At 42.3% G+C, this 25,652-nt stretch overlaps 1 protein-coding gene across 5 annotated transcripts; it reads right to left on the bottom strand.

Moving 5' to 3' along the window:
- Nucleotides 1–159: 159 nt before the first annotated feature.
- LOC117449143 (protein NDRG3-like) lies at nt 160–25,652 on the bottom strand. Of its 5 annotated transcripts, none has more exons than XM_034086562.2 (17): nt 25,563–25,652; nt 23,239–23,318; nt 23,068–23,100; nt 14,993–15,098; nt 14,526–14,646; nt 10,608–10,670; nt 10,455–10,515; nt 10,202–10,288; nt 9,949–10,005; nt 9,762–9,865; nt 7,561–7,626; nt 7,425–7,476; nt 7,290–7,337; nt 6,897–6,932; nt 5,343–5,394; nt 4,479–4,517; nt 160–2,450 (listed from the first exon to the last, which is right to left on the bottom strand). In XM_034086562.2, the coding sequence occupies exons 2-17, from the start codon at nt 23,293–23,295 to the stop codon at nt 2,287–2,289; spliced, it is 1,146 nt and encodes a 381-aa protein (XP_033942453.1). In that variant the 5' UTR covers nt 23,296–23,318; nt 25,563–25,652; the 3' UTR covers nt 160–2,286. The 5 variants fall into 5 exon arrangements, with proteins under 5 accessions (XP_033942453.1, XP_033942452.1, XP_033942451.1 ...); XM_034086561.2 differs by lacking the exon at nt 25,563–25,652 and adding an exon at nt 25,158–25,334; XM_034086560.2 differs by lacking the exon at nt 25,563–25,652 and adding an exon at nt 25,158–25,333 and having other exon boundaries at nt 23,239–23,330.

Below are 25,652 nucleotides of genomic sequence, written 5' to 3'. Positions count from 1 at the left end.
CTTAATGGTATTATTCATACATGGTTATGTAGGGATTGTTTAATAATAGCTGCTTCATACAAGGCTCTTAATGTAAAGCACGACTACACGATCGTTACTTAAGTAAATCATCTGAATATCCCCTCCCCCCCGCTGCTAAATATTAAAGTCAAACCAGAGTTTTGGATATTAACGAGCTTTATTTCATTACAAACCGTGTTTACAATAAAAGTCATGGAACAACACACCTCAAGAGTAACAGCTACCAATGCTTCAGTACAAATCTCAAAAGTAATAGTTTCAGTAATAAATATTAGTAACAGTAACAGACGGCAGGAATACAACGAGTTAATATTTGACTTTGTGTGAGTCGACCCTGTTAGTTCAGAAACCCCCTCTAAGATCTGAATGTTTTTGATTTACAGAAGTGTTACATAATTCAAATAAGAGTCAAAATACCAGGATGTATTTGTTGTTCTTGGAGCTGCTATTCAGTCCTCCAGCAGGGGGCAGCATCTCCCCAGAGAACTGTTTAAATGTTATCAGTACGGAAAAGTTCAGCATCATAACGTGTGTCTACAGAAACCAACATCAGCAGGACGACCAACATGTCTCCAACAGTGACCTTTAAAGTGCAAGTTATCAAATCAATGTCACTTAAAAGGTAGGGTAGGTCATTCACTTCAGAAACACTTTGTTATATTCCATGGAATGCTCTTAACATCCCGATAGCAATGAATATATTAAATGCTTTGACAATAAATAAATGTCATCTGTGGAAGCCGTAAAAAGCACGACCAATCATCTGAGCCGGCCCGGCTAAAGTAACTGGATGGCCTACCTGCCTGCCAGCCTTCCATCTCGTGCACACTTATCTCGTGCCCTCATTGGTCATGTGCGCGTTCATGTGTGTTGGAGGAGGGGCAGATTTTTTTCGGCTGCGTACTTTCAAATTATAGCGCACTCGAGCTGGTTTCTCCATTCTTACCTTCCCTACCTTTAAGCCCAACAAGTACCTGTAACATTCAATTATCAACAACCCTGCTGAATGCTTTCAGTCCAGAGAAACAAAATGGCAACACAACGTGGAAAACAATTCAAGTTCAAGCGTCTCAATGGTTTCTTTTACGCGGAGGTTTCTTGAGTTGAGAGGCAGGTTCGCAGCTGAGCAACATGTCAGAGACCCACTGTGAGAGCACGGTACAGACTTCATGCCAACACTCCACCACGAGCATGCTGCTGACGGCCGATTGAACACTGAGTAGAGTACGAGGAAGACTTCAGGATCCCCTCCTGATAAAGTTAAGATCATCTTTTTTAAATGATGCGCTTCAGAATCTATTAACCATCTGAAGCCTGGAATAACACACACACATCTGCCCGTTCACAGAAATAAACGTTTCCCTTTTCTTTAGGTTGTATCAGTAGAAAAACACGTCTTCATGCTGATAAAATAACGACCAACTGCAGCTGATTGAGAGATATTTGGGCTGTTTTAAGAATTAGAGCGTTTTCAAAACTGATCATCTGCAAACTTGGTGACAGAAAATATTTTTGTATCCAATATATTTTCAGTTTTTTCTTGTAAATGTGACATTTTTATTCTCATACTTTCTAGTAAATGTGTATCTTAAAACCCCCCTTCCCTTTTAAAATGTTTTTTTAACCTACGATGGCCCCAATGCGGTGTAGTAGCTTCATATATGATTTTATTTTAGATATTTTAATATTATTTTGCTGTCATAATATCAATACAACTCCTATATAAAGTCATACAAAATAGATCTGGCATTCCAGGGCAGTAGTTAGGTTATTTCGTATTATTATTTTTGGTGAAATAGTCCCTTTAAGTAATCGTAATTTTAGGAAAAGAGTTTCAGAAACGAGCTTCATAGCAAACAACACCAACAACAAGAGTCGTAACAAAGTAATAACGATTATAATAAGAGTAATAATAAAAAGAAGGAGGGATCAGGCCCAAACTAAGGGAAGAAAAATGAAGGTCTGGTTAATCTACTGAAAACACAACACAACTGTAAATATGAACCAGCTCCATGTACAGTTACATCTACAGCGTCACCACGGCAACAGCATGGCTCCAGGGGGCAGGAAGTTAACCGACATCCTAAAGAGCAACGTTTTTTTTTTGGTTTTTTTTAAACCTACTTTTATATTAGATGTGACTTTTTCATTATTAGGAAGAACGACTACAACGTTAGAAATGTTTGGCTGCGTCCGACACAGAAGGAAAGTTTCAGGCGCACGCAGCATCAGGAGGAAGAGAGAGAGAACAGAGCAGGGAGGGTCCTACGCAGTCATCTCGATGGTCTGTTCTGCCATGTGTCCGGGGATGGTGGCGCCCTCTGGCAGCGTGGTGGTGGTACTGCGGCTGCGGGCGCCCTCGGCCGAGCCCACGCTGGAGGCCGAGTGAGTTCTGGAGCGCACCAGCCGGGTCATGCCAGCTGTCGGCACTGAGGGGGAGGGGGGGGGGTTTAGACATGTTAGAGACAGGAAACCAATGGAGCAGGTTCATGGGAGGGGATGCACCGATTGGGAAATACCGGGCCGAAACCAATTATTTGTTTTGTTGTTGTTGTCTTTATTTTTGTATTAACTGCCAAGAAGGTTATGTTTTTGGTTTGGTTTGTCTCCAAGTCTTTCAGCAGTTATGCAATACGCTGCCGTTTAAAACTACCCCATTTATTTTGTACCAGTACTTGGAATGTAAGAAATGTATTTGGGGAATGTTAGAAATGTTAGAAACAGAAAACCGAGTGGAGCAGGTGTTGCGAGTGCGGATTGTGAAATACCGGGCCGAAACAGATGCTTAAAAATAATTTAGTCCGATGGAAAATGTTTTTTTGTTGCGTAAAACCCTAAATCAGAGACAGCTGATCAGCACTGTGGATGATTTAAGAGTTAATTAAAAGGCTATAAAAAGACTAGGGCTAGTTAAAGCACACATCTTGTATTTCTCACTCTGGTTTCAAGGACCATATCGGTGTTTTTTTTGCTAAATCAACTTTATTATGGCTTTACCGAATTTCTCTCTTGTTGATTTCACATTCAAAGCTTCGATAAAGGTCGTCATTTATCTCTTTATTTTTTTTAACTGCCAAGAAGGTTAAGTTCTTGGTTTGGTTTGTCTCCAAGTCTTTCAGCAGTTATGCAATACGCAGCGGTTTAAAACTATCCCATTTATTTTGTGCCAGTACTTTAAGAATGTAAGAACAAAAAAATTGTGAAAATATTTTGTGGTATTCTTTGTTTAATTAAAAAACTTAAAATGGCCTAGTAGTGAATAACATCTCGCCAGCCACTGACTCTTACCCAACCATAGACGTTATGCATCACATTAATGCATATCATGAACAAATCCTTTTGTATTACTCATTTAATATTGTGATTTCTGAACATAACTGTGTAGTTTTGTGTTAAAAGCTTTTCGATCCCAATACTGCATATGTATTATTTAATTTTTCTGAGTATTTTGTCACATTATGCTGCTCTTAGTTTTTTTGTATATCTATAATTGGTGTAAATATTTATCGATATTTTTAATGCTCAAATATTTGTACTTCTAGTCCTCAATTATTCTTCTCTTACTGTGTTTTATGTAGGCACCAAACAAACCAAACCTTGTCTGTGTAAACCTCGGTGGCAATAAACATATTTCTGATTTTGATCTTATTTGTTTATATGCCGTTCTACACGGCAAATATGGGCACTATGGATGTGCTGCCGATGACTCGACGCATCCCTTGGAGAGCCTGGTTGTATGACAGCAGGTCATAAACAGCATGTGCTGATTTGAATCGTTTCACACTGTGACATATCAGCAGGATTCAAACCGGATGACGGTGATTCAAAGGCACTTTCACACTGAAGCTCCACATACTTCACATGTCTGCTCAGTGTGAGGTGTTGCATCAACAAAAACCTAAAGCATACAAAACCAGAATCTGAGATGTCAAATCTGATCATTCTTACATCTTGATCTGAGCCGGTTGTCATCATGTTGTCGGGTTGTGTTCGCAGCGTTTGCACAACAATTCAACACCATGATGACATTCTCTGGTTTGCAAAACTAGGGAACATTGACCCAGTTGCTTACGGGCTTTTATAACTTCATGCCATAACAGGGCTCCGGGTGGCATCTCCAGAGAGAGACATGTATACAAAAACAGATATTTTCTGTTTTTGTTCTACTCAGTTTTCAGTTCATGTTGTTGTGGGATGCGGGTTTGATCCTACAGACATGAGCAGTTCAAACTATCAGATGTGACGACGAGTGTCAATAGTGTGATGGCATGCAGCAGCAAAGCCTGCTGGGTAATTCCACTGCAGAAGAAAAAAACCACTCGATCAACAGCATGCAGACACACACACACACACACACACACACACACACACACAGGACTAACAAGAGAGCAAAGAAACAAAGATGAACATGGTGGTGGTGGGGGGGGGCGTTAAGATTCTGGTTTAAATCCTGATACCTGATTGGCTGATCAGGCGGTTTAATACAACATGAGGGACTGGAGGAAACAAAGACAAAGAGAGAAGAAGAACCAGAGCAGGAAAGAAGGAGGACAGGTTGAAAGATCACTGTAGTTACACAAGGGCGGACACACACACGGAAATCCAACCGATTCATACTCTGCTGCCGTATAGTGAGCAGTAAGTCACTGCAAACTGCTACTTACAGTTAGTGTTGAAGCACAGCTGCGCACACACACACACACACACACACACACACACACACACACACACACACACACACACACACACACACACACACACACACACACACACACACACACACACACACACACACACACACACACACACACACACACACACACACACACACACACACACACACACACACACACACACACAGTGTTTGAGCAGCTTAGCATAACATAACAGTTATAGGTTTCATTCAGTTAAACATATTAAAAAACAGCCCTTAGTTACGCTTCATCCACTGAAGCCGAGCTTGGTATTAGCTCGTGACCCCTATTTATTTTGAATACAATAAAAAAGATATCAGGAGGAATTTCCAAATCACATAAAGTAAAACTAGTCCCGTTTCAATAAGCCTATAAGTCACTCAAATGTGACGATAGTAAAACACAGAGAAAGAGTTAAGAGGTTAGGACATATACCAGGAACATGTTGACAGAGACAAAGACCAACAGAAAGTTACAAAAACCAAAGTATATTCCCTCAGTCTAATTTATGTGTTAGCTAGAAATTCTGATATCTCCTCCTAGATATACACGTGGGGAAAATGTGTTCTTCTTCTTAGAGCTACAGAAGAGTGTGATCTTGCAGTAAAATGTAAAGAAGGTACTCACTGTAGCCCATCCCCTGGACAAAATACTTGAAGGCTTCTGCTAGTTTTCCAGGCTGAGGAAAGAAACACACTGCAGTGAGAACGGCTGATCATTCATAAAACATTACGCAGCGTATCTGCAGGAACCCTGAAGTCAGATGTAAGACCTTTTTTAAGACCCTTTCCACACATTTTAAGACCTCATCGCCACTTGGAGTTCTAACTGGTTACCTTGGCGACACACTTCACCTCACATTGACTATATACAGTATTGATTGTCCTTCCTCCTTATCTTCCAACCATTTGGACGCAGACTTGATTCTTATCACCTGTGTCTGTCAGGAATACATTCACTGTAGACCACACAGACGACATCACAAGTGACACCTCTCAGGAAGATTATTTTACACAGCAAGATCTGATACCTGTCAGTATAATAATAACAATATATTATATTTGTATAGGGCTTTTCAAGGACTCAAAATCGCTTTACAATATAAGGGAAGGTTGGGGTGGGGGGTATAGGACTATCAAACAAGAGATGAGTTTTGAAAAGGGACTGGAATACTGTGAGGGTCTCAGAATAGCGGAGATCTTTGCATCGATATGTTCAAAACGGGTTTTTTCCAAAATGTAAAAAAAATGTCAAATTATAAATAGTGAAAAATTCAATATAAAATATTTCTAGTGTGAACCAAAATATAATACTAAATATTATACAAAGGATTTTTCTTAACCAAAATGACAAAATGGCATAAAGACATTATTCTAATACGGGTCCTTTTTGACCCACTTATGGAAGAGTGTCGGGTCCAGTCACTCTAAGGGCATCGAAGGCAGGGGGGTCAAACTCAATTTAATCGCGGGCCACATCAGCATTAGGGCTGCACTCAAAGGGCCGGTTGTAACTTTAAGACTATATCAAAATACATATATAAATATATATATAAAATAATGTATTATATTACATTATTGCCTCTGCATTGGATTATTATCAGATAGGGTAATAACTTCATAATTAACTACGTCTGAAAGCAGAAGTCTAGGGCAAATAATAGCAAGTCTCTTCAGTGAGAATGTCACAAAATGATTTAAAAAGAAAAGCCACATTCTGGAAAAAAGTCTTTAAAAAAAAGTAACATTTTGAAAAAAAGAGTCAAATTTACTATTTCTATGTCACTACTCTCTCCTCTCAATAAGTGATCGGGGGCGTCACTCCCCAGCTTAACCAATCACTTCGCTCTATTCTCACAAGCCTATCATAGCGCTCTGCTAACCCTTTTAAATCTGCTCTCCTAACACATATCACATAACTCACTGTTATGTGTCTAGATATGTATTCTTACATCAAAACCGTCTCTCCTGATTGAACAGCTGTAACCTCGTATTAGTGTTATGACAAACTTTTGAATACATTTGACACAGAAAGTGGAATGGGTACTTTGTCTCCCAGTGTTAGCATCTCATCTTATCTCTGCCAGCATGGACAAAATAACCACCACAACATCTAGTATGTCTTTCACAGTAAATATGAGGATGTGAGTGTAAACACACGATGAGACAGTGAGTGGCTCACCTGCACCACCTGAGGAAGTCCTCCGCAGTCTGCCATCTGATCGAGAGACAAAGAAGATGGTGAGCACACGGCTCCATGTACAAACTACGGCTTCCATCCTTTACTTGGTGATGAAAATAAGCAGCGAAAGATATTCTTCTAAACTGAAACTAAATAAAAAGTATTTTCTGCGATTGAAAAACTGAACCAATATTATCTTTGTAAAGGTAGTTTAATACTTCTTAGACATTATACCCGACACTGACAAAAACAACATTAGACAAAAATAAAAATATATGTATTATTATATTATAAAAAGGACTATAATCTAAAGGAGAAGAAATGCATTTTGTTCTTCTTTATCATTGAGTAAAGACTGGAAGTGTGAACATCACAAACTGACGAGAGACAAACCTTGAGCAGGGTCGTCTTGGTGGGGTTCAGTCTCGAGTTACACTCCACCTGCAGGCACACACACACAAATTCTTTATTTACAACATTGTGACGTCATCTACTGGCTGTTGTCAAGGAAACAGGGCAGACACTCACCACGACCTCAACAGCCGGCGACGTGTCTCCGACCACCAGCAGAGAGGTACACCTGACACACGTCAGATAAGATGTAACAGGATTGTTGGTAAACATTTATAATTGTTAAATGAAGGGGAGAAAGGACCAATGATACCTGAGCGTGGTGACCGTGTCTTCATTCAGACCAACGAGCGGCCGCTCCATCTGCAACTCAGTACGGCTAACACACACACACACACACACACACACACACACACACACACACACACACACACACACACACACACACACACACACACACACACACACACACACACACACACACACACACACACACACACACACACACACACACACACACACACACACACACACACACACACACACACACACACACACACACACACACACACACACACACACACACACACACACACACACACACACACACACACACACACACACACACACACACACGATGTTATTCAAGATTAAATAGGGTTCACCATTAAAACATAGCGCTGACACTGGAAGGCCTTCAGACTTTCATTTGCAGAGATGTAGTTTATTGGGAATTACTTCTAATAAAAATGCTTCAAGACTCCTTTGCTGTCTTCCTCTCACCTCTCTGTCCATGCTTTCCTGTCTCACCTACATGTCTTCCTCTCACCTCTCTGTCCATGCTTTCCTGTCTCACCTACATGTCTTCCTCTCACCTCTCTGTCCATGCTTTCCTGTCCCACCTACATGTCTTCCTCTCACCTCTCTGTCCATGCTTTCCTGTCCCACCTACATGTCTTCCTCTCACCTCTCTGTCCATGCTTTCCTGTCCCACCTACATGTCTTCCTCTCACCTCTCTGTCCATGCTTTCCTGTCCCACCTACATGTCTTCCTCTCACCTCTCTGTCCATGCTTTCCTGTCCCACCTACATGTCTTCCTCTCACCTCTCTGTCCATGCTTTCCTGTCCCACCTACATGTCTTCCTCTCACCTCTCTGTCCATGCTTTCCTGTCTCACCTACATGTCTTCCTCTCACCTCTCTGTCCATGCTTTCCTTTCTCACCTACATGTCTTCCTCTCACCTCTCTGTCCATGCTTTCCTGTCCCACCTACATGTCTTCCTCTCACCTCTCTGTCCATGCTTTCCTGTCCCACCTACATGTCTTCCCCTCACCTCTCTGTCCATGCTTTCCTGTCTCACCCACATGTCTTCCTCTCACCTCTCTGTCCATGCTTTCCTGTCCCACCTACATGTCTTCCTCTCACCTCTCTGTCCATGCTTTCCTGTCCCACCTACATGTCTTCCTCTCACCTCTCTGTCCATGCTTTCCTGTCCCACCTACATGTCTTCCTCTCACCTCTCTGTCCATGCTTTCCTGTCCCACCTACATGTCTTCCTCTCACCTCTCTGTCCATGCTTTCCTGTCCCACCTACATGTCTTCCTCTCACCTCTCTGTCCATGCTTTTCTGTCCTACCTACGTGTCTTCCTCTCACCTCTCTGCCCATGCTTTCCTGTCTCACCTACATGTCTTCCTCTCACCTCTCTGTCCATGCTTTCCTGTCCCACCTACATGTCTTCCTCTCACCTCTCTGCCCATGCGTTCCTGTCCCACCTACATGTCTTCCTCTCACCTCTCTGTCCATGCTTTCCTGTCCCACCTACATGTCTTCCTCTCACCTCTCTGTCCATGCTTTCCTGTCCCACCTACATGTCTTCCTCTCACCTCTCTGTCCATGCTTTCCTGTCCCACCTACATGTCTTCCTCTCACCTCTCTGTCCATGCTTTCCTGTCCCACCTACATGTCTTCCTCTCACCTCTCTGTCCATGCTTTCCTGTCTCACCTACATGTCTTCCTCTCACCTCTCTGCCCATGCGTTCCTGTCCCACCTACATGTCTTCCTCTCACCTCTCTGTCCATGCTTTCCTGTCCCACCTACATGTCTTCCTCTCACCTCTCTGTCCATGCTTTCCTGTCTCACCTACATGTCTTCCTCTCACCTCTCTGTCCATGCTTTCCTGTCCTACCTACATGTCTTCCTCTCACCTCTCTGTCCATGCTTTCCTGTCCCACCTACATGTCTTCCTCTCACCTCTCTGTCCATGCTTTCCTGTCCCACCTACATGTCTTCCTCTCACCTCTCTGTCCATGCTTTCCTGTCTCACCTACATGTCTTCCTCTCACCTCTCTGTCCATGCTTTCCTGTCCCACCTACATGTCTTCCTCTCACCTCTCTGTCCATGCTTTCCTGTCCCACCTACATGTCTTCCTCTCACCTCTCTGTCCATGCTTTCCTGTCTCACCTACATGTCTTCCTCTCACCTCTCTGTCCATGCTTTCCTGTTCCCTACCTGTCGTAGCTGTTGTAGAACATGGACAGGTTCTCCAGCGGTATATCCTGAGAGATGTGGAGTCTGTACGTCTGGACGATCTCCATGTTGTCTGATAACTCATCCTGCACACACACACCACAGTTCAGGGGAGACTCATAAATGCTTCTTCAAATCTGTGGTTCTTGTAAACAAAGTGTGTCCTCACAGCGCTGAAGTGATGTCCCATGATGTCGTCCACCACGTTGCTCGTCCAGCCGCTCAGCTGCAGGGAACAAAAACATCACATTTTGTCTTCATATCAGATCATTTTCCTTTGAGACTTGTCTGCTAGGTCATTAGACAAAGTTAGAGGTATCTTCGGTAACTAAGGGTATTTAGTAAGCAATGCATTTGAGATTAAAGATATTTTATGCAACTGGCCCTTTGACCTTAAGTTATGATTATTTTTGTCAAACTACCTTAGCGGCAGCCCAGTCCACCCAGCCCTTTGCACACGGGTCCACGTTGATCAGAACCAACCCCTCCACCAGCGTGGGCTCATTCAGCTGAAACACACATCATCAACATCATCATCAACGTGTGTACGTGTGTGTGTGTGTGTGTGTGTGTGTGTGTGTGTGTGTGTGTGTGTGTGTGTGTGTGTGTGTGTGTGTGTGTGTGTGTGTGTGTGTGTGTGTGTGTGTGTGTGTGTGTGGGGCAGATTATACTCACAGCCAGTTTGGTGAGGATGTAGGCTCCAGCTCCCACACCGATGCCAATCACACACTTCACCCTGATAATGAAAACACACACACAGTACATTCTGGTGAACTGACAAACCGTCTGTTCCTACTAAATTACCCATCATGCATCACAAAGACTCACTGAAGCTGTGTCAGGACAGATGGCAGCATCTCCGCCAGCTCATCCATGGTGGGGTACTGGTACCTGCACACACACACACACACACACACACACCACACACACACACACACACACACACACACACAACACACACACACACACACACACACACACACACACACACACACCACACACAAACACACACACACACACACCACACACACACACACACACACACACACACACACACACACACACACACACACACACACACACACACACACACACACACACACACACACACACACACCACACACACACACACACACACACACACACACACACACACACACACACACACACACACACACACACACACACACACACACAGTTATGGCAATTATGGGAGTAAAGCTTAATACAGTGTAATCCTAAATGAAATGTAACTGCTGCATCATGAGACTGTCATGTGAAGGTGTGTGTGATAAACAGATGTCTCTGGAAGGGTTTTTTAGGACACTCCAGGAAGAGAGATGGAATTTATGATAGGGGTTATCTGTGTATCCCATTGTGCTTTGAGGGGTGTGAGTTTTAGCATACAGTGCTGTGCCAGAAGGCAAACACCTGGCCTCACATGATGTTGTGATGTCATGTGGGTTAGCATGTTTCCCTATAAGAGTGACAGAACAGAACACACTCTTTGGTGGAGGTGTCTGCTTGCAAGCATTACAAGATCTCAAAATACTTTATATCGATATTGTGTTCCTTTGCATATTTGCCTAACTAATCTTTTACTCTAACGGCCCGTCCACACAGCGGCGTGCGTTGTCGCTTGCCAGCAGGCGTGTCTGAAGCTAGACCAACAACCAATCACCTGAATCTCCCACCCCGGACACACAAGCAGCGGTTTGATTGGCTAGAGCTTGTACTGACATATGATTTGATTGGCTGACGCTTCCGTCAAAGCTTCAAAAGTTGAACATTGCTCAACTTTTGCAGCGAGCACCGCGAGAAAAGCTACGCTTTGCTCCCACGATGCAGTTCGGCGATGCGTGAAGCGTTGAAGCTTCAACGCACGCCGCTGTGTGGACGGGCCGTAACCCCAAGTTTCCACCGGGTCCGTCCGCGCCGCGCTGCGGTTTTGGTCCGACCTCCTCTAGCGCCATAACCCACCGGACGCCTCCCAGAAGCGTTTCAGGAGCGTAGCGTCGTGCGTCCAGGCTCGCAGTTTTGTTATTGATTCGGGCATCCTGGACATTTGTACTTCTACAAGAAAGTAAGTAAGCTACGTAGTTAAATGTTTTATTTTTGTGTCTGTTTAAAATTGTGTTAATTGAATGGCTCTGTACTGTACCTACAAGTATTAATTAACTTTAAAACATTAATATGTAGTTGTTACCTTCCACTCCACAAACTGCAGCGACTAAAAACCAGGACTTGTCCTTTCTGATGTTGTCCTTGTAGTAAGTATTGGCTACATCATATAAAATAGTGTGTTTTTCCACTTCCATGATGAAAACCTCGTCGTCCATTGTGCGTATCGTAGTGGAGGTGTTGTGATGAAGGAGGGGAGTCTCATAAATTAGTATATGTGGGGGATGGGCCTGGCCCGGATGCTCACCTTTCCACTTCCTGCGAGGGGGGGGCTGCCTGCCCGACCTTACAGCTGTGCCGCGGCAAAAATAGGATTTATCCTAATTTTAGAGAAGCGCTGCGCCGAGCCGCTTCTGGGACGCGTCTGAGCCGTAACGCGGCGCATGTGGTGGAATAGCACCCATTGACTAGAGTGGCCGCGATCCTTACGACCGCCGCGGTGCAGCCGTAACGCGGCGCAGGCGGACCCGGTGGAAACTGGGGGTAAGACCGCAGCTGATTTTAAGTTGCTACGACATTTGGGGGCTCGTCCGGGATCACTCCCTCTGGATAGGTAATCCTGATGGTGGTTTTGGTCCCCGCGTCTTTGCCGTAACCTTTTACCGGGCTTCATTCAACCTCACTACGACATCGTATTCATCTACGGCGTGTGGTGCAGTGGGTAGTGCGTTTAGGGGCGGTGGTGGCGAAGTCGATAGGGACTTGGCTTGGCAACTGGAAGGTCACCAGTTCAAGTCCCGTCAAGACCAAGTGCTACCGAGGTGTCCCTGAGCAAGGCACCGTTCCCCACACTGCTCCCCGGGTGCTGTTCAAAAAGGCAGCACACTACTCCTAACACTAGGATGGGTCAAATGCAGAGAAACAATTTCCCCACGGGGATTAATAAAGTATATCAAATATCAAATTGGTGTTCGGATCAGGGGGTCACAGGTTCAAACCCCACTGCAGCATGTCGTTGTGTCCCTGGGACACTTCACCCCAAATTGCTCCTGTGGGGATTGCCCACAGTATTGAGTATGTAAGTCGCTTTGGATAAAAGCATCTAACAAGTGACATGTAATGTAATCTATACGGGAGCCCAGAGACTTGTTGAACAGGATTCCCCCGTTGCCCAAAATGATGCATCTTTTACAGCTGAGATTGTCCAGATGCTCCCCGAGTCCGTAATATTTTGTGGCAGTGAGGATGCTGTCTATGACTCTCTCTTGTGTTTTGAATCGAAACGGAGGTAAGTAATTGCTGACTTTTGCAAGACGTTTGAAGTTTCGACCATCTGTCTGAGTCACTTGAAATCCAGTGGTAGAAGAGCGACAACTATGAAAAAGACTCCCTTTTTGCTTTTTCCGCTTTCAAACCACTGGATTTTAAGTGGCTCAGACAGATGGTCTTCAAACTGTGTATGATAAGCAGGGCTTTCTGCTGCAGCTGGACACAAAACTTTCACGGGAGTTGGAGAAGGAGTGTGCAAGCCGGGATACGCAGCAGCCAAGATGACCACCATCTATCCTAAGTTCATGAAACCAGCACCCATGTTTCTTGATCGAAACTTCAAACGTCTTGCAAAAGTCAGCAATTACTTGCTGACTGTGTTTTGAATCCGTTCGGATTCAAAACACAAGAGAGAGTCATAGACAGCATTCTCACTGCCACAAAATATTACGGACTCGGGGAGCATCTGGACAGTCTCAGCTGTAAAAGATGTATCATTGTGGGCAACGGGGGAATCCTGCTCAACAAGTATAGATGAATACGATGTCGTAGTGAGGTTGAATGAAGCCCGGTAAAAGGTTACGGCAAAGACGTGGGGACCAAAACCACCATCAGGATTACCTATCCAGAGGGAGCGATCCCGGACGAGTCCCCAAATGTCGTAGCAACTTCAAATCAGCTGCGGTCTTAGAGTAAAAGATGAGTTAGGCAAATATGCAAAGGATCACAATATCGATATAAAGTATTTTGAGATCTTCTTTTAATGCTTGCAAGCAGACACTCTTTGGTGGAGGTGTCTGCTTGCAAGCATTAAACACACACACACCTATAACAAAGACAACTGCCACAGACTTTTATAAAGAAAAATTGTTTTAAATATTAAGCTGCCAACACAACGAGACACAAGATAATTATCTTTATGTTCCCTATGCTTTGTTATACTCACTTTAGATTCTTTTTTTAATTTAAAAACATTAATATGACAAAAGGATGTTCTTTTAATCCTCCTTCCTCTGATATAAAATCTGATTTTGAAGGGAGTCCAATTTAAATAATAGGACGACTGCAATCATAGTATCCTGATCAAAGATTTGTTTTGTCCTTCTGTTGCAGTTCCACACCGATGTTTTAATGGTGAACCCTATTTAATCTTGAATAACATCAAGTGTGTGTGTGTGTGTGTGTGTGTGTGTGTGTGTGTGTGTGTGTGTGTGTGTGTGTGTGTGTGTGTGTGTTACCCAGTGAAAAATGTTGAGGGACTTGTGCACATGTGTTAATACCAAGCAGAGGACAGTAAGGGTGTTAGGTTTCTTTGTTCAGTGTGTGTGTGTGTGTGTGTGTGTGTGTGTGTGTTACCCGGTGGGGAACACTGGAGCATTCTCCTGCTGTCCTGGCGCATCAACATGCAGAACGGAGAAGTGCTGTGTGATTTCCTGCATGTCCTCGTAGTTAAACAGGCTGTTGAAACAAGACTTATCTACACACACACACACACACACACACACACACACACACACACACACACACACACACACACACACACACACACACACACACACACACACACACACACACACACACACACACACACACACACACACACACACACACACACACACACACACACACACACACACACACACACACACACACACACACACACACACACACACACACACACACACACACACACACACACACACACACACACACACACACACACACACACACACACACACACACACACACACACCATGTTTAGTCCTCACATGTTTTCCCTCTGAGCCGCATGTACTGTATGATGTGTGTGAATATTGACTCACGGTTGAGTCCGATGTCATGGTAGGTGAGGATTGTGGGTCGGTTGCCCTTAGCAACTCCCCTCATGGTAACGTGCAGCACACCGTGGGCTGTCTCCACATCGTGCTCCTGAGAAACACAGCAGGCAACAATAAATAAACATCCTGCCGTCTGCACCAACAACAAACACTACAGCAGGAGCAACACACACAGAGACACAACAGCTGGAGGCTTTCTCTAAATAGGCCATAGTAAAAGACGCCTTGTCAAGCAAATGTATGCTATTTAAAATGAGTGCACTAGACAGTAGTGGCTGGACAGAGAGATGCTCTAGAAATACAGATGATCAGGTGGGAAACTGGAACACAAGACTAAAAAGCTTGATGACATTAGTTTGAATGCAGGTCTACATGTCAGCACGCAATGGATAAAATAAAAGCACAATATTCAAATTAAAATGATTATCAAGGTCAGTCATTTTTTTATGGATAAAATAAGGATATCTGGTCACAATGCAAGAGGCAGAGAGACATGAAGAAGGCTACTATTGAATAATGCAGAAACTAAGAGTGGGTTATTTAATATCTGGGGAAAATCACAATTTAATTATTTCAAAACCTTCTTTAAAAAATCTAATTGAAGGACTTTTTTCTATGAGTTTGAGGCCTTATATCTCAAAAGTCAAGCACTTAACAGCTCATACATCCGGACAGATGGATGGGTTCACATTAGCTGAGATGCTGAGAAGTAATCTCATCAATGGAAACACCTGACAGTTTCTATTAATGGATGTTAAGCTTCCTAAAAACGCATGTGCAGACACGTGTCACTACACAGCATAGCTGTATTTTATTATATAAACTGCTGAATATACAATAAACAGGATGTTTGATTTACTCCCTGAACCAGGACTGTGTTGAGGTTTCTAATTAAAGAAGCAAAAAGAAACCTTTTTATCTGACTTTTAACTTAAAGTTTGACTCTCACTCTAGTTTAACCCTGAAGCAGAAAACATACAGGCGAGCTTATCAACACATGTATTGCCTGCAAGCTAACAGCGTGAATGGAGATAAACAAGATGAGCATACTAACTAGCTAACTGGCTAAAAGGCTGACTCCTGTTAGCTAGTAGTCGGCAAAGCATGACTCAAGAGATTGAGGCTAATGAACGGCTAACTAGCTAACTGGCTAAAAGGCTGACTCCTGTTAGCTAGTAGTCGGCAAAGCATGACTCAAGAGATTGAGGCTAATGAACGGCTAACTGGCTAACTGGCTAAAAGGCTGACTCCTGTTAGCTAGTAGTCGGCAAAGCATGACTCAAGAGATTGAGGCTAATGAACGGCTAACTGGCTAACTCACCACCCCAACTCCTAAAGAACAGGAGATCTGGTGTAAATCCAGAGAGTCATACATCCTGACAGAGGAGGAGGAGGACAAGAGAGAGTTTTAGAGAGGAAGAGAGAAGACGGCGTGATTTCTAAATAGAGAGAAATATTAAAACTAGAGACAGGAATAGAAGGAGGTCAGTGGTTGTCCTTTTAGCCTTCTGAAAACAGAGATGGTGTGACAAGAGGAATAATCTCTGTACTCATTGGCTGAGAGCCCGAAGGATTTACGGTTTAATCAGCCAGCCACTTGTTGCCCTTCTTTCATCCCCCAATGGTTTAATTCTCTCTCAAACAAAGGCGGTGTGGGTGTAAACCAATCAGGGGGGTAGCCGTTGGACGACTCCTGTGATAGACTAGTTGTAGTGACCTTGTGTAAGATACTTAACCCCAAATTGCTTCTGTGTGTCTACGGTATAGAGTGCCACAGTGACGCGTCCTAAAACCCAGAAGCAAGTTAGCATTTTACCACTTCCGGTTCCTTCGACAAAAAGCAATGCAATTTCTCCATAGGATTTGGGAAAATAGCTCAAAATAAGGTCTGTGGTTGACACACATTGAAGAGACAGATCACGTTTTGTTAAATACTTTTATAATTTTCGAATCATAAATCGAAATCGATAGATTTATGATCGAAAGATTTATGATTCGAAAATAGTTTTTTCTGTCTTTTTTTTTTTAGTAACCAAGTCAGCAGCAGCATTTAGCACATGTTTTATGTGTAATATCTTTCTTTTAAATATAAAGATCTTACACATGAAACGTACTAATATAGACATAATCTTTAAGGATTTTGCTGACTTCATAAGAACTGCTTTGCACTTTGTGAAGTGGTTGTTGGTATTTGGTAAGATTTTAGATTTTTCTGTAATTTAGGATTTAAGACATACTTCAAAATCTTGCCTTTTTCTAAGAATATTAACAATATTATAACAAAAATAATGATGTATTCTCAACAATTGTCACATGTTACTGTTCCAAACCCAGGTTATTTGTGTTATACATTGGACATACCTATATATATATATTACTAAGTATGACTTTATTCTATTTTTCTCGACTTTTTTAGGCCCTAGCCACACGAGGACGATAACGGTCATATCCGCTACAGTTCTCTATCATATAGACGGTTCGGCCACATGAGGCCGACATGGAAACGCATAAAACGATAACGGGTCCCAAGGTGGGTAGATCTGCGAACGAAACGCTCTGGGGGGGCAAACGGCTCCGTGTTTACGCCTATACGATCATTTTCTGATAAAGTTGAAGCAATAGCCCCGCCCCTCCCGCTCAGAGATCAGCTGCTGGGCTCTCAGAAGAGGGGGAGGAAAAAGGAGGCTCCGTTTTTTATTATTATATAGTCGTTATCAATTTGTTTTAAAGCTCAATAAATAACAAAGACCTCAGACCAGCACTTTTCTAATTTTGTCCGGAAGATTTAAACTTTAACGGACATGTTGACCGGCGAAATAAAATCTAACTGAAACTCTGCCGCACGGTCCCCTCGTCCCTTGGAAGAGGCGGAGAGGTGTGTGTTTTTCATCTGCTGGTGGACTACCGGAGAGAATTACAGCAGGAGCACACGCTTGCCACCGCGGAGAATAAACAGAACCATGGCGGGAAGTCTTCTTCGCTGCTTTTGTGGCAGGAGTACAGCGCCACACAGGCCTGGCATATTTACTACAGCTTCTCCAGCGCTTTCGAGCGGTCTCGTGTGAACGGACACGTTTCTGGTGCCTATTGCGTGTGGACGGAAGACTTTTTTGATATCGATTTTGGTCCGTTTGCGTTATCGTCCTCATGTGGCTCCAGCCTTAATCTGTCATATATTTGTTTCCATCAACCTAAACCTTTTGACCGATTTATTTGTATGTCATACTATGCTATACATTTGTATACAGAGATACTAGAATATGACTATTTTAATCCTGTTTTCACAATATTTGTAATTTATTTTTTCATATTACTGAACAATTATGGCTTTTTTTGTGACTTTTTCATACCACTTGTTTTAAGTGATACTCTTCCAGGATTCCTTTGATGTAAACATGATGAAATAAGTTGGTAAACAAACCTTTTTTCCACTGGAAATAAGACGAAAACAACGGTTTAAAAATAAATACTTTCATCTATTTTTTTATTGACTTTACTAAGACTTTTAGACTATATTTCACTGTGGCACTCTATTACAGTGTATGTAGGTCGCTTTGGATAAGAGTGTGAGCTAAATGAGATGTAATGTAGCTCTAAGCCTGGCTGATTCTTTTTTATTATTAAGCATATTCTCAATTATTTGTGGTCAATATAGATGTCATGATTATGTACGATGATTCATTAAGTTTCAATGTCTTTTTTACCGTGGATTTTCCTCAAATTTAAATATAATTCAAACTTTAAAGTGTCAAATAAGAGACGTAATCAAATGTTATAAATATAATACATATATACTCATTTCAAAAAATAATATGAACAATATAACCCGATATTTTGTTATTGAATGAGTTGTTTGTGTTTGTTTGTTTCATGAGGAGGACACTATGTGTGCATGACAAGACAAATCAATATACATTAGGCTGACTGTCAAATGTCCATTAGCCCAACAGCTAGAACTTTTATTTATTTATTTATACTGTTTTCTTCAATAAACATATTGATTGTAATAACATATACAAAAACTCAAGAGTTTATTTTATTAATGTATCAAAACTCTTGTGGTGACACTAAACATCTCAACAGTGGTTCACACATACTTCAATAAAACGGAAGGAAAACAACAGAGCTTTATTTTTAACTTAAAGTGCACCTATCATGCTATTTCTAGGCAATAGCATAGGTCTCAGATATATAAAAAACATGTCTATGAAGTGTTTTGCTCAAAATACCAAACAGATCTCCCATTCTAGCCACGCCTCATATCCCTCTATTTCACTTCCTGTTTCAAAAGTGCTGATTTTATGTATAAAGCTTTAAAAATAAAATAATTGATAAAAAAAGGAGGGGTCTGAACTCATGTGGGAGATTCTACCGGCAGATTCTGCGGTGATGAAACGCCATATCATGGATTATCAAGGATTCTCTCTGAAACAGTCTGGAGCTCAAAGGCTTTCTCTCTTGCCGGTTATACCACAAGATGAGTTCCTTTTTATTTCCTGCTTCTTCACACACATGCTCTCTAGTACAGGTTAGCTCTGAGTGTTAGTGATGCTAATGTTAACACCGACCATATTACGTCAAAAACAGTCGGGCATTGTTTCCGATAGCAACGTTTCTGATATTACGTCATATCGGACGCAAATCTGGATCAGCTCCGTTGTAGCCCCGTTTTTAGAGATTTGGGTACAGAGGAAAAGAGAGAGGGTTTTGTTTTCTGACGCTGCGTGAGTTTCCCGACACACCGGGGAAACATATGTACAGTGGGGCAAAAAAGTATTTAGTCAGCCACCAATTGTGCAAGTTCTCCCACTTAAAAAGATGAGAGGCCTGTAATTTTCATCCTAGGTATACTTCAACTATGAGAGACAAAATGAGAAAAAAATCCAGAAAATCACATACGAAGCCACTCCTTCGTTGCCCGGGCGGTGTGTTTGGGATCATTGTCATGCTGAAAGACCCAGCCACATTTCATCTTCAATGCCCTTGCTGATGGAAGGAGGTTGTCACTCAAAATCTCACGATACGTGGCCCCATTCATTCTGTCCTTTACACGGATCAGTCGTCATGGTCCCTTTGCAGAAAAACAGTCCCAAAGCATGATGTTTCCACCCCCATGTTTCACAGTAGGTATGGTGTTCTTTGGATGCAACTCAACATTCTTTCTCCTCCAAACACGTCTAGTTGAGTTTTTACTAGGGATGCACGATAATTATCGGTCCGATATTAGGAACCCGATAAAAGTAATAATAGCCCCGATAATATACAATATATGTTTTGGGTAAAAAAAAATACTGCGGTGTGGGTGGATTGGGATGAGGGGCGCTTGTTTTTCAATCGGCTCCTCCCGTTTTGCCAGTAGTGTGGTATTAGTGGTTTAGGAAGAGGGGAGTTCTTCACAAATCCAGCGCTCCCTAATACTTCGAACCTGATCAGTCACCTGAAACATCGCCATCGCTACGATGGTGTGTGAAAAGCGTACGAAGACAATAATACAATACAAAGTGTGTGTGTGTGTGTGTGTGTGTGTGTGTGTGCGCGCGCGTTGGAGCTATGTGCAACTCAAGGCATATGCTCGAACCGGAGCTGCCTGGACGCTGCAATCATGTTGCACTATCCGTGCTGAGTGTGCTGACATTTCGTACAATGTCCCGCTGTCTGCTTCCTGCATAAAGTGAAGTGCTCGGCGCAGTTGTGGTGAAATGTCGCTCCTCTGTTTTAATTTAAACGGCTCCTTATATCCGTTTGCGCAGCTAGCTAGCACCAGATGCTAACAACAACAATGCACGTAAGGTCTCTCTCTCGCTCGCTCGGGCCACACATACACACACCCTCCCGGTCCTCCAGATGGCCAGTCGGTGCCTGCCGGTGAGCGTGGAAGTATGGTCTGCTACAAGCGGGCGGCAGGAGCGGGGCTGTCAGCATCAGCTTGTAGATGGTATTTTAAACTCGATGCGCTCTGAAACTATGGGGCGGCCAAGGAAAAAAAATACACATGCGTTAAAATAATAATAATAATTTTTTTGTTATTGTTATCGGTCTTGAGAAGCAGGAAGTTATCGGTATCGGTTTCAAAAAACCAATATCGTGCATCCCTAGTTTTTACCAAAAAGTTCTATTTTGGTTTCATCTGACCATATGACATTCTCCCAATCCTCTTCTGGATCATCTAAATGCTCTCTAGCAAACTTCAGACGGGCCTGGACATGTACTGGTTTAAGCAGGGGGACACGTCTGGCACTGCAGGATTTGAGTCCCTGGCGACGTAGTGTGTTACTGATGGTAGCCTTTGTTACTTTGGTCCCAGCTCTCTGCAGGTCAATGACTAGGTCCCCCCGTGTGGTTCTGGGACTTTTGCTCACCATTCTTGTGATAATTTTGACCCCACGGGGTGAGATCTTGCATGGAGCCCCAGATCGAGGGAGATTATCAATGGTCTTGTATGTCTTCCATTTTCTAATAATTGCTCCCACTGTTGATTTCTTCACACCAAGCTGCTTACCTATTGCAGATTCAGTCTTCCCAGCCTGGTGCAGGTCTACAATTTTTTTTCTGGTGTCCTTTGACAGCTCTTTGGTCTTGGCCATAGTGGAGTTTGGAGTGTGACTGTTTGAGGTTGTGGACAGGTGTCTTTTATACTGATAACGAGTTCAAAGAGGTGCCATTAATACAGTTAACGAGTGGAGGACAGAGGAGGCTCTTAAAGAAGAAGTTACAGGTCTGTGAGAGCCAGAAATCTTGTTTGTTTGTAGGTAACCAAATACTTATTGTGATTTCCTGGATTATTTCCCCCCATTCTGTCCGTCATAGTTGAAGTGTACCGAGGATGAAAATTACAGGCCTCTCATCTTTTTAAGTGGGAGAACTTGCACAATTGGTGGCTGACTAAATACTTTTTTGCCCCACTGTATGTATAAAAGACATAAAAAAGTGCATTTTGCATGATAGTTCCCTAACTTTATTAATCTATTTCAGCCTGTATATGCACTAGTGTTCTGCTCATGGATATATTTCTTGTTTCCTTGATGTAGAAAGCATAGGTGGAAACCCAATTCAAATCTCTTACAGGGTTGAACTATAAAGTAAATCTCAACACAAAGGATTTTTTTGTTTTCATTTCTCTTCTTTCCCCGGCTGTGTTGAAACGTAGTTAAAAATGCAGACTTTCCTGAGATGAACTGCAGTTTTTCCGTTGAGTGACAGATGGGAATAGCTTTAAAGTACTCCACAGAATGTTTTGCAGGAGCAGACAAAGGCAGAGCTGTTATTCTGTGCTCTAATTAGAAATAACTGTCTGTTCAGAGTCATTGATGCAAACTGACCCGCTGTTTTGACGTCAGTCCAACGAGTCGATCAATATCAGAGTGTGGAGCTGATGCTTATTGAACTAGTTTCAGCCTGACATTTGACCTCTTGCATATAGTTTTCCTCACATATCTCCACATACATATTTACTTTTTATAACATGAAGAAGACAAATTATAGACAAATCGATATTGTGTAAATTGTTATCAGGCGCATTGACTCTAAAGAATATGTTTTTTTGTCAACCCCTCTACTTTGAAACCAGCAGTAACACTGTTTGGACTTCCTGCCTGTTGTTCTGTTGTTGTGCGTAGTTATGTTAGTTCATCTCCATGAACAATAAGGTTAGAGTGCTGCAGAGAGGACATCATTTAATTGTCCAACCTATAAATGAATCGTCCTTGCTACATTAAAAAACAAACAATTTCCATTATATTTTTAATAGGGCTGTCGAATGCATCAAATCCATTGCAATTGAGTACTTTTAAAAAGGATCATTCTTTCAAATAAAGTAAATTAACCGATGTACCAATGTGACTCAGGGTTTAATAACACCATTAAAAGTGCCTTGTTTTCCTTGTATTGAGTCTTAATATCTGTCGTTGTCTGATGTTGAAACGGAAGCTTCTGTGATGCAAGAAAAATGTCGGACTTGATCTGACAATAAAGTCCCATCGTATTTGTATTCAGATTCTAGCACTACATAGTGCCAAGGAGAGGAAGGGTGTGAAGGTGTTACATGACGGTGCTGAACTCACCTGACAGTCAAAGTCCTGCAGATTTCGCCCATTCTGAAGAGAGAGAGACATTCGTTAATCACTGTTGTTATGAAATGAGTTCAAGCATCTAGCATATGGATCTGATGGTAAGATATGTCTTTGTTGAATATTCCTTCAGTCATGTGTTATCAAACAAAAATGGTGCTGTACCTGTCCTGTCAGGAGAGGTTTGATCTCAGTCAGCTGGACGTCGTGAAGCTCCTCCATTATAGAACTGCTTTACTGTCAACCTGAACACACGTCTTCATGGCAGATTTAAAAAAGACAAAACATTTGGAGAAAGGTACGGTGTTAGACAGTAACACCTATCAAAATGTTACAGGTGAGCGTCTGTCAGGGATTTTGGAACTCAAAGTCATCTTTAAAGCTGATGAATTAATGGTAAAAGCAGCACAACAGGTAAACATGCACGTAAAGTCCAACAAAATAAAGAATAGCCCGAAGACAGTTTGGCCGAGGTTTTTTGCGTAAAATGTAATTATCTTGCATCCATGATCCAGATCTGCTACCTGTCTGGCTGCCCATCTATCCGTCTGTCTTCCTGTGTCTTATCCAACAGTGTGAATCCAATGGAAAGAGCGAGTGACCTCTCATTGGCAGTAGGCCATCCAGCTGTGTGTGTGTGTGTGTGTGTGTGTGTGTGTGTGTGTGTGTGTGTGTGTGTGTGTGTGTGTGTGTGTGTGTGTGTGTGTGTGTGTGGGCAGACAGCTTGGGTAACAGTGGTTTAGATGGATGTTGAGCTTCCTGTGGGCAATCTGGCTCTGACCCAAACAGATAACTGACTGACAGTGAAGCTGAAGTTTGATCAGTGCACAGAGATGAGATGTACTGTCGATATAGTTAAAATCATCAACTCGTCCTTCATAAACGTTTTTTACTGTTGATTGAGAGGAATGCAGAGAGTATGAAACCAAACTAGCGGTGCAAGATGTTCAGAAAAACTATTACAAAAATGCACTAGAACTGCAATATTGTTATTATTTATTATCATAAGAAAAACATTCAGGAATTTCAACCAGATGATACAATACATGTTTTAAGGTAATCCTTTCTGAACTTTAACATTTTTCATTTAAATTACATTGCATTCCTCTTTTGCAATCACAGCTTCCTTTCAGTATTATCTCCTGTTCCTCTCAAATGTTAAGGTTGTCCACTTTGGTTATTTGATAAATTGATTAAGAAGGATTAGTGATTTGCTGTATTTGTCCATCCCAACAACCTCTGTGTATCCAAGATCCCTTAAATGATGTTAACTTTTCTTGTAGATTAGTCATAGAAAATGAGAACCCTGTACGCTTTCCCTTTATATTAAGTAGCATAAAGTTGCAGCGTTACGTGTTGACGTTCACCTGGAACTTGGATAATGTATTGATCATGCACACAGATACTGTGGAAGATAACTTGTGAAAGTATTAGACATTTCAAGTCCAACTAAAAATGATCAGTTACAATAATAAGATTAGCATCATATGAGTGTATAACGATGCTCTTGGTTCAACTGTCCCACACACACACACACACACACACACACACACACACACACACACACACACACACACACACACACACACACACACACACACACACACACACACACACACACACACACACACACACACACACACACACACACACACACACACACACACACACACACACACACACACACACACCACACACACACACACACACACACACACACACACACACACACACACACACACACACACACACACACACACACAAATGCTGCCTAATTAATGAGCCTGGATACTAATGTTAGCTCCAGACACACAGCTCAGGCGTAGCAACCGTTACTATGGGAGACGTTGCCCCACACTAGCACACGGACACACACACACGGATAGACACGGCAGTAACCAAATACACCGTCGCCATAGAAGATAACCCTCACAAGGACGGATCAATAACATACGAGCTAACTCACAAGTACCCGTTAATACGACAATTAGCCTAATGAGCTACACTAGCTATTCATAGTTATCAGATAATAGGTAGCCGTTACGTTGCAAACGTTGTCCGTTACAAAGCAGTTAGTTACTAACCGTCAGTCGTTATCTCCACTGGATACTGAAGTTTTCCGTTCGTTAGTTGGTTAGCTGTTACTAGACGTTAGCCCTTCACCGTCAACTGATAACCGTTGGAGAGTTTAGCAGGTGGTCGCGAGGCTCCTCTCTCACTGACTGAGCTCACTGTCAGCAGCACGCGGAGTAAAGGGGCGGAGCTACGTCACCGTAAACAAGAGGGCGTGCATTCAGTGCGCGGTCACGAGGTCACCAAACTCTAACAGGTGTTATTTATATTTAGAAAGAGCTGAACAAAGTAGAAAGTATTAAAAATAACTGAATTTAGTAGTTGATTTATCTTTTGTAATATGGTCCCAACATGGAAAAGTAGTCAAAAAATACAAAATTATCATCTGACATGAAAGTTAAAATGTTAAAACTCACTGTGCAGTAAAATGTTCACTATTATTGTTGTCTAATACATTTTGTTTCTGGACCTATATCACTGCTGCATTAGTGTAACTAAACTATCTT

Source organism: Pseudochaenichthys georgianus, chromosome 7 (genome assembly GCF_902827115.2).
Source record: "Pseudochaenichthys georgianus chromosome 7, fPseGeo1.2, whole genome shotgun sequence".
Lineage (NCBI taxonomy): Eukaryota > Metazoa > Chordata > Actinopteri > Perciformes > Channichthyidae > Pseudochaenichthys > Pseudochaenichthys georgianus.
Note: the sequence above shows the minus strand (reverse complement) of the source record. Positions and strands in the feature narration are given on the sequence as shown.

Coding starts and splice junctions, on each gene's coding strand:
- LOC117449143 (XM_034086562.2), bottom strand. CDS start 23,295: ATGGAGGAGCTTCACGACGTCCAGCTGACTGAGATCAAACCTCTCCTG. Junction 10,289..10,454: donor ACATCCTCACCAAACTGGCT/GTGAGTATAATC, acceptor TGTGTGTTTCAG/CTGAATGAGCCCACGCTGGT. Junction 4,518..5,342: donor TGTCCAGGGGATGGGCTACA/GTGAGTACCTTC, acceptor TGTTTCCTCCAG/TCCCTCATGTTGTATTAAAC.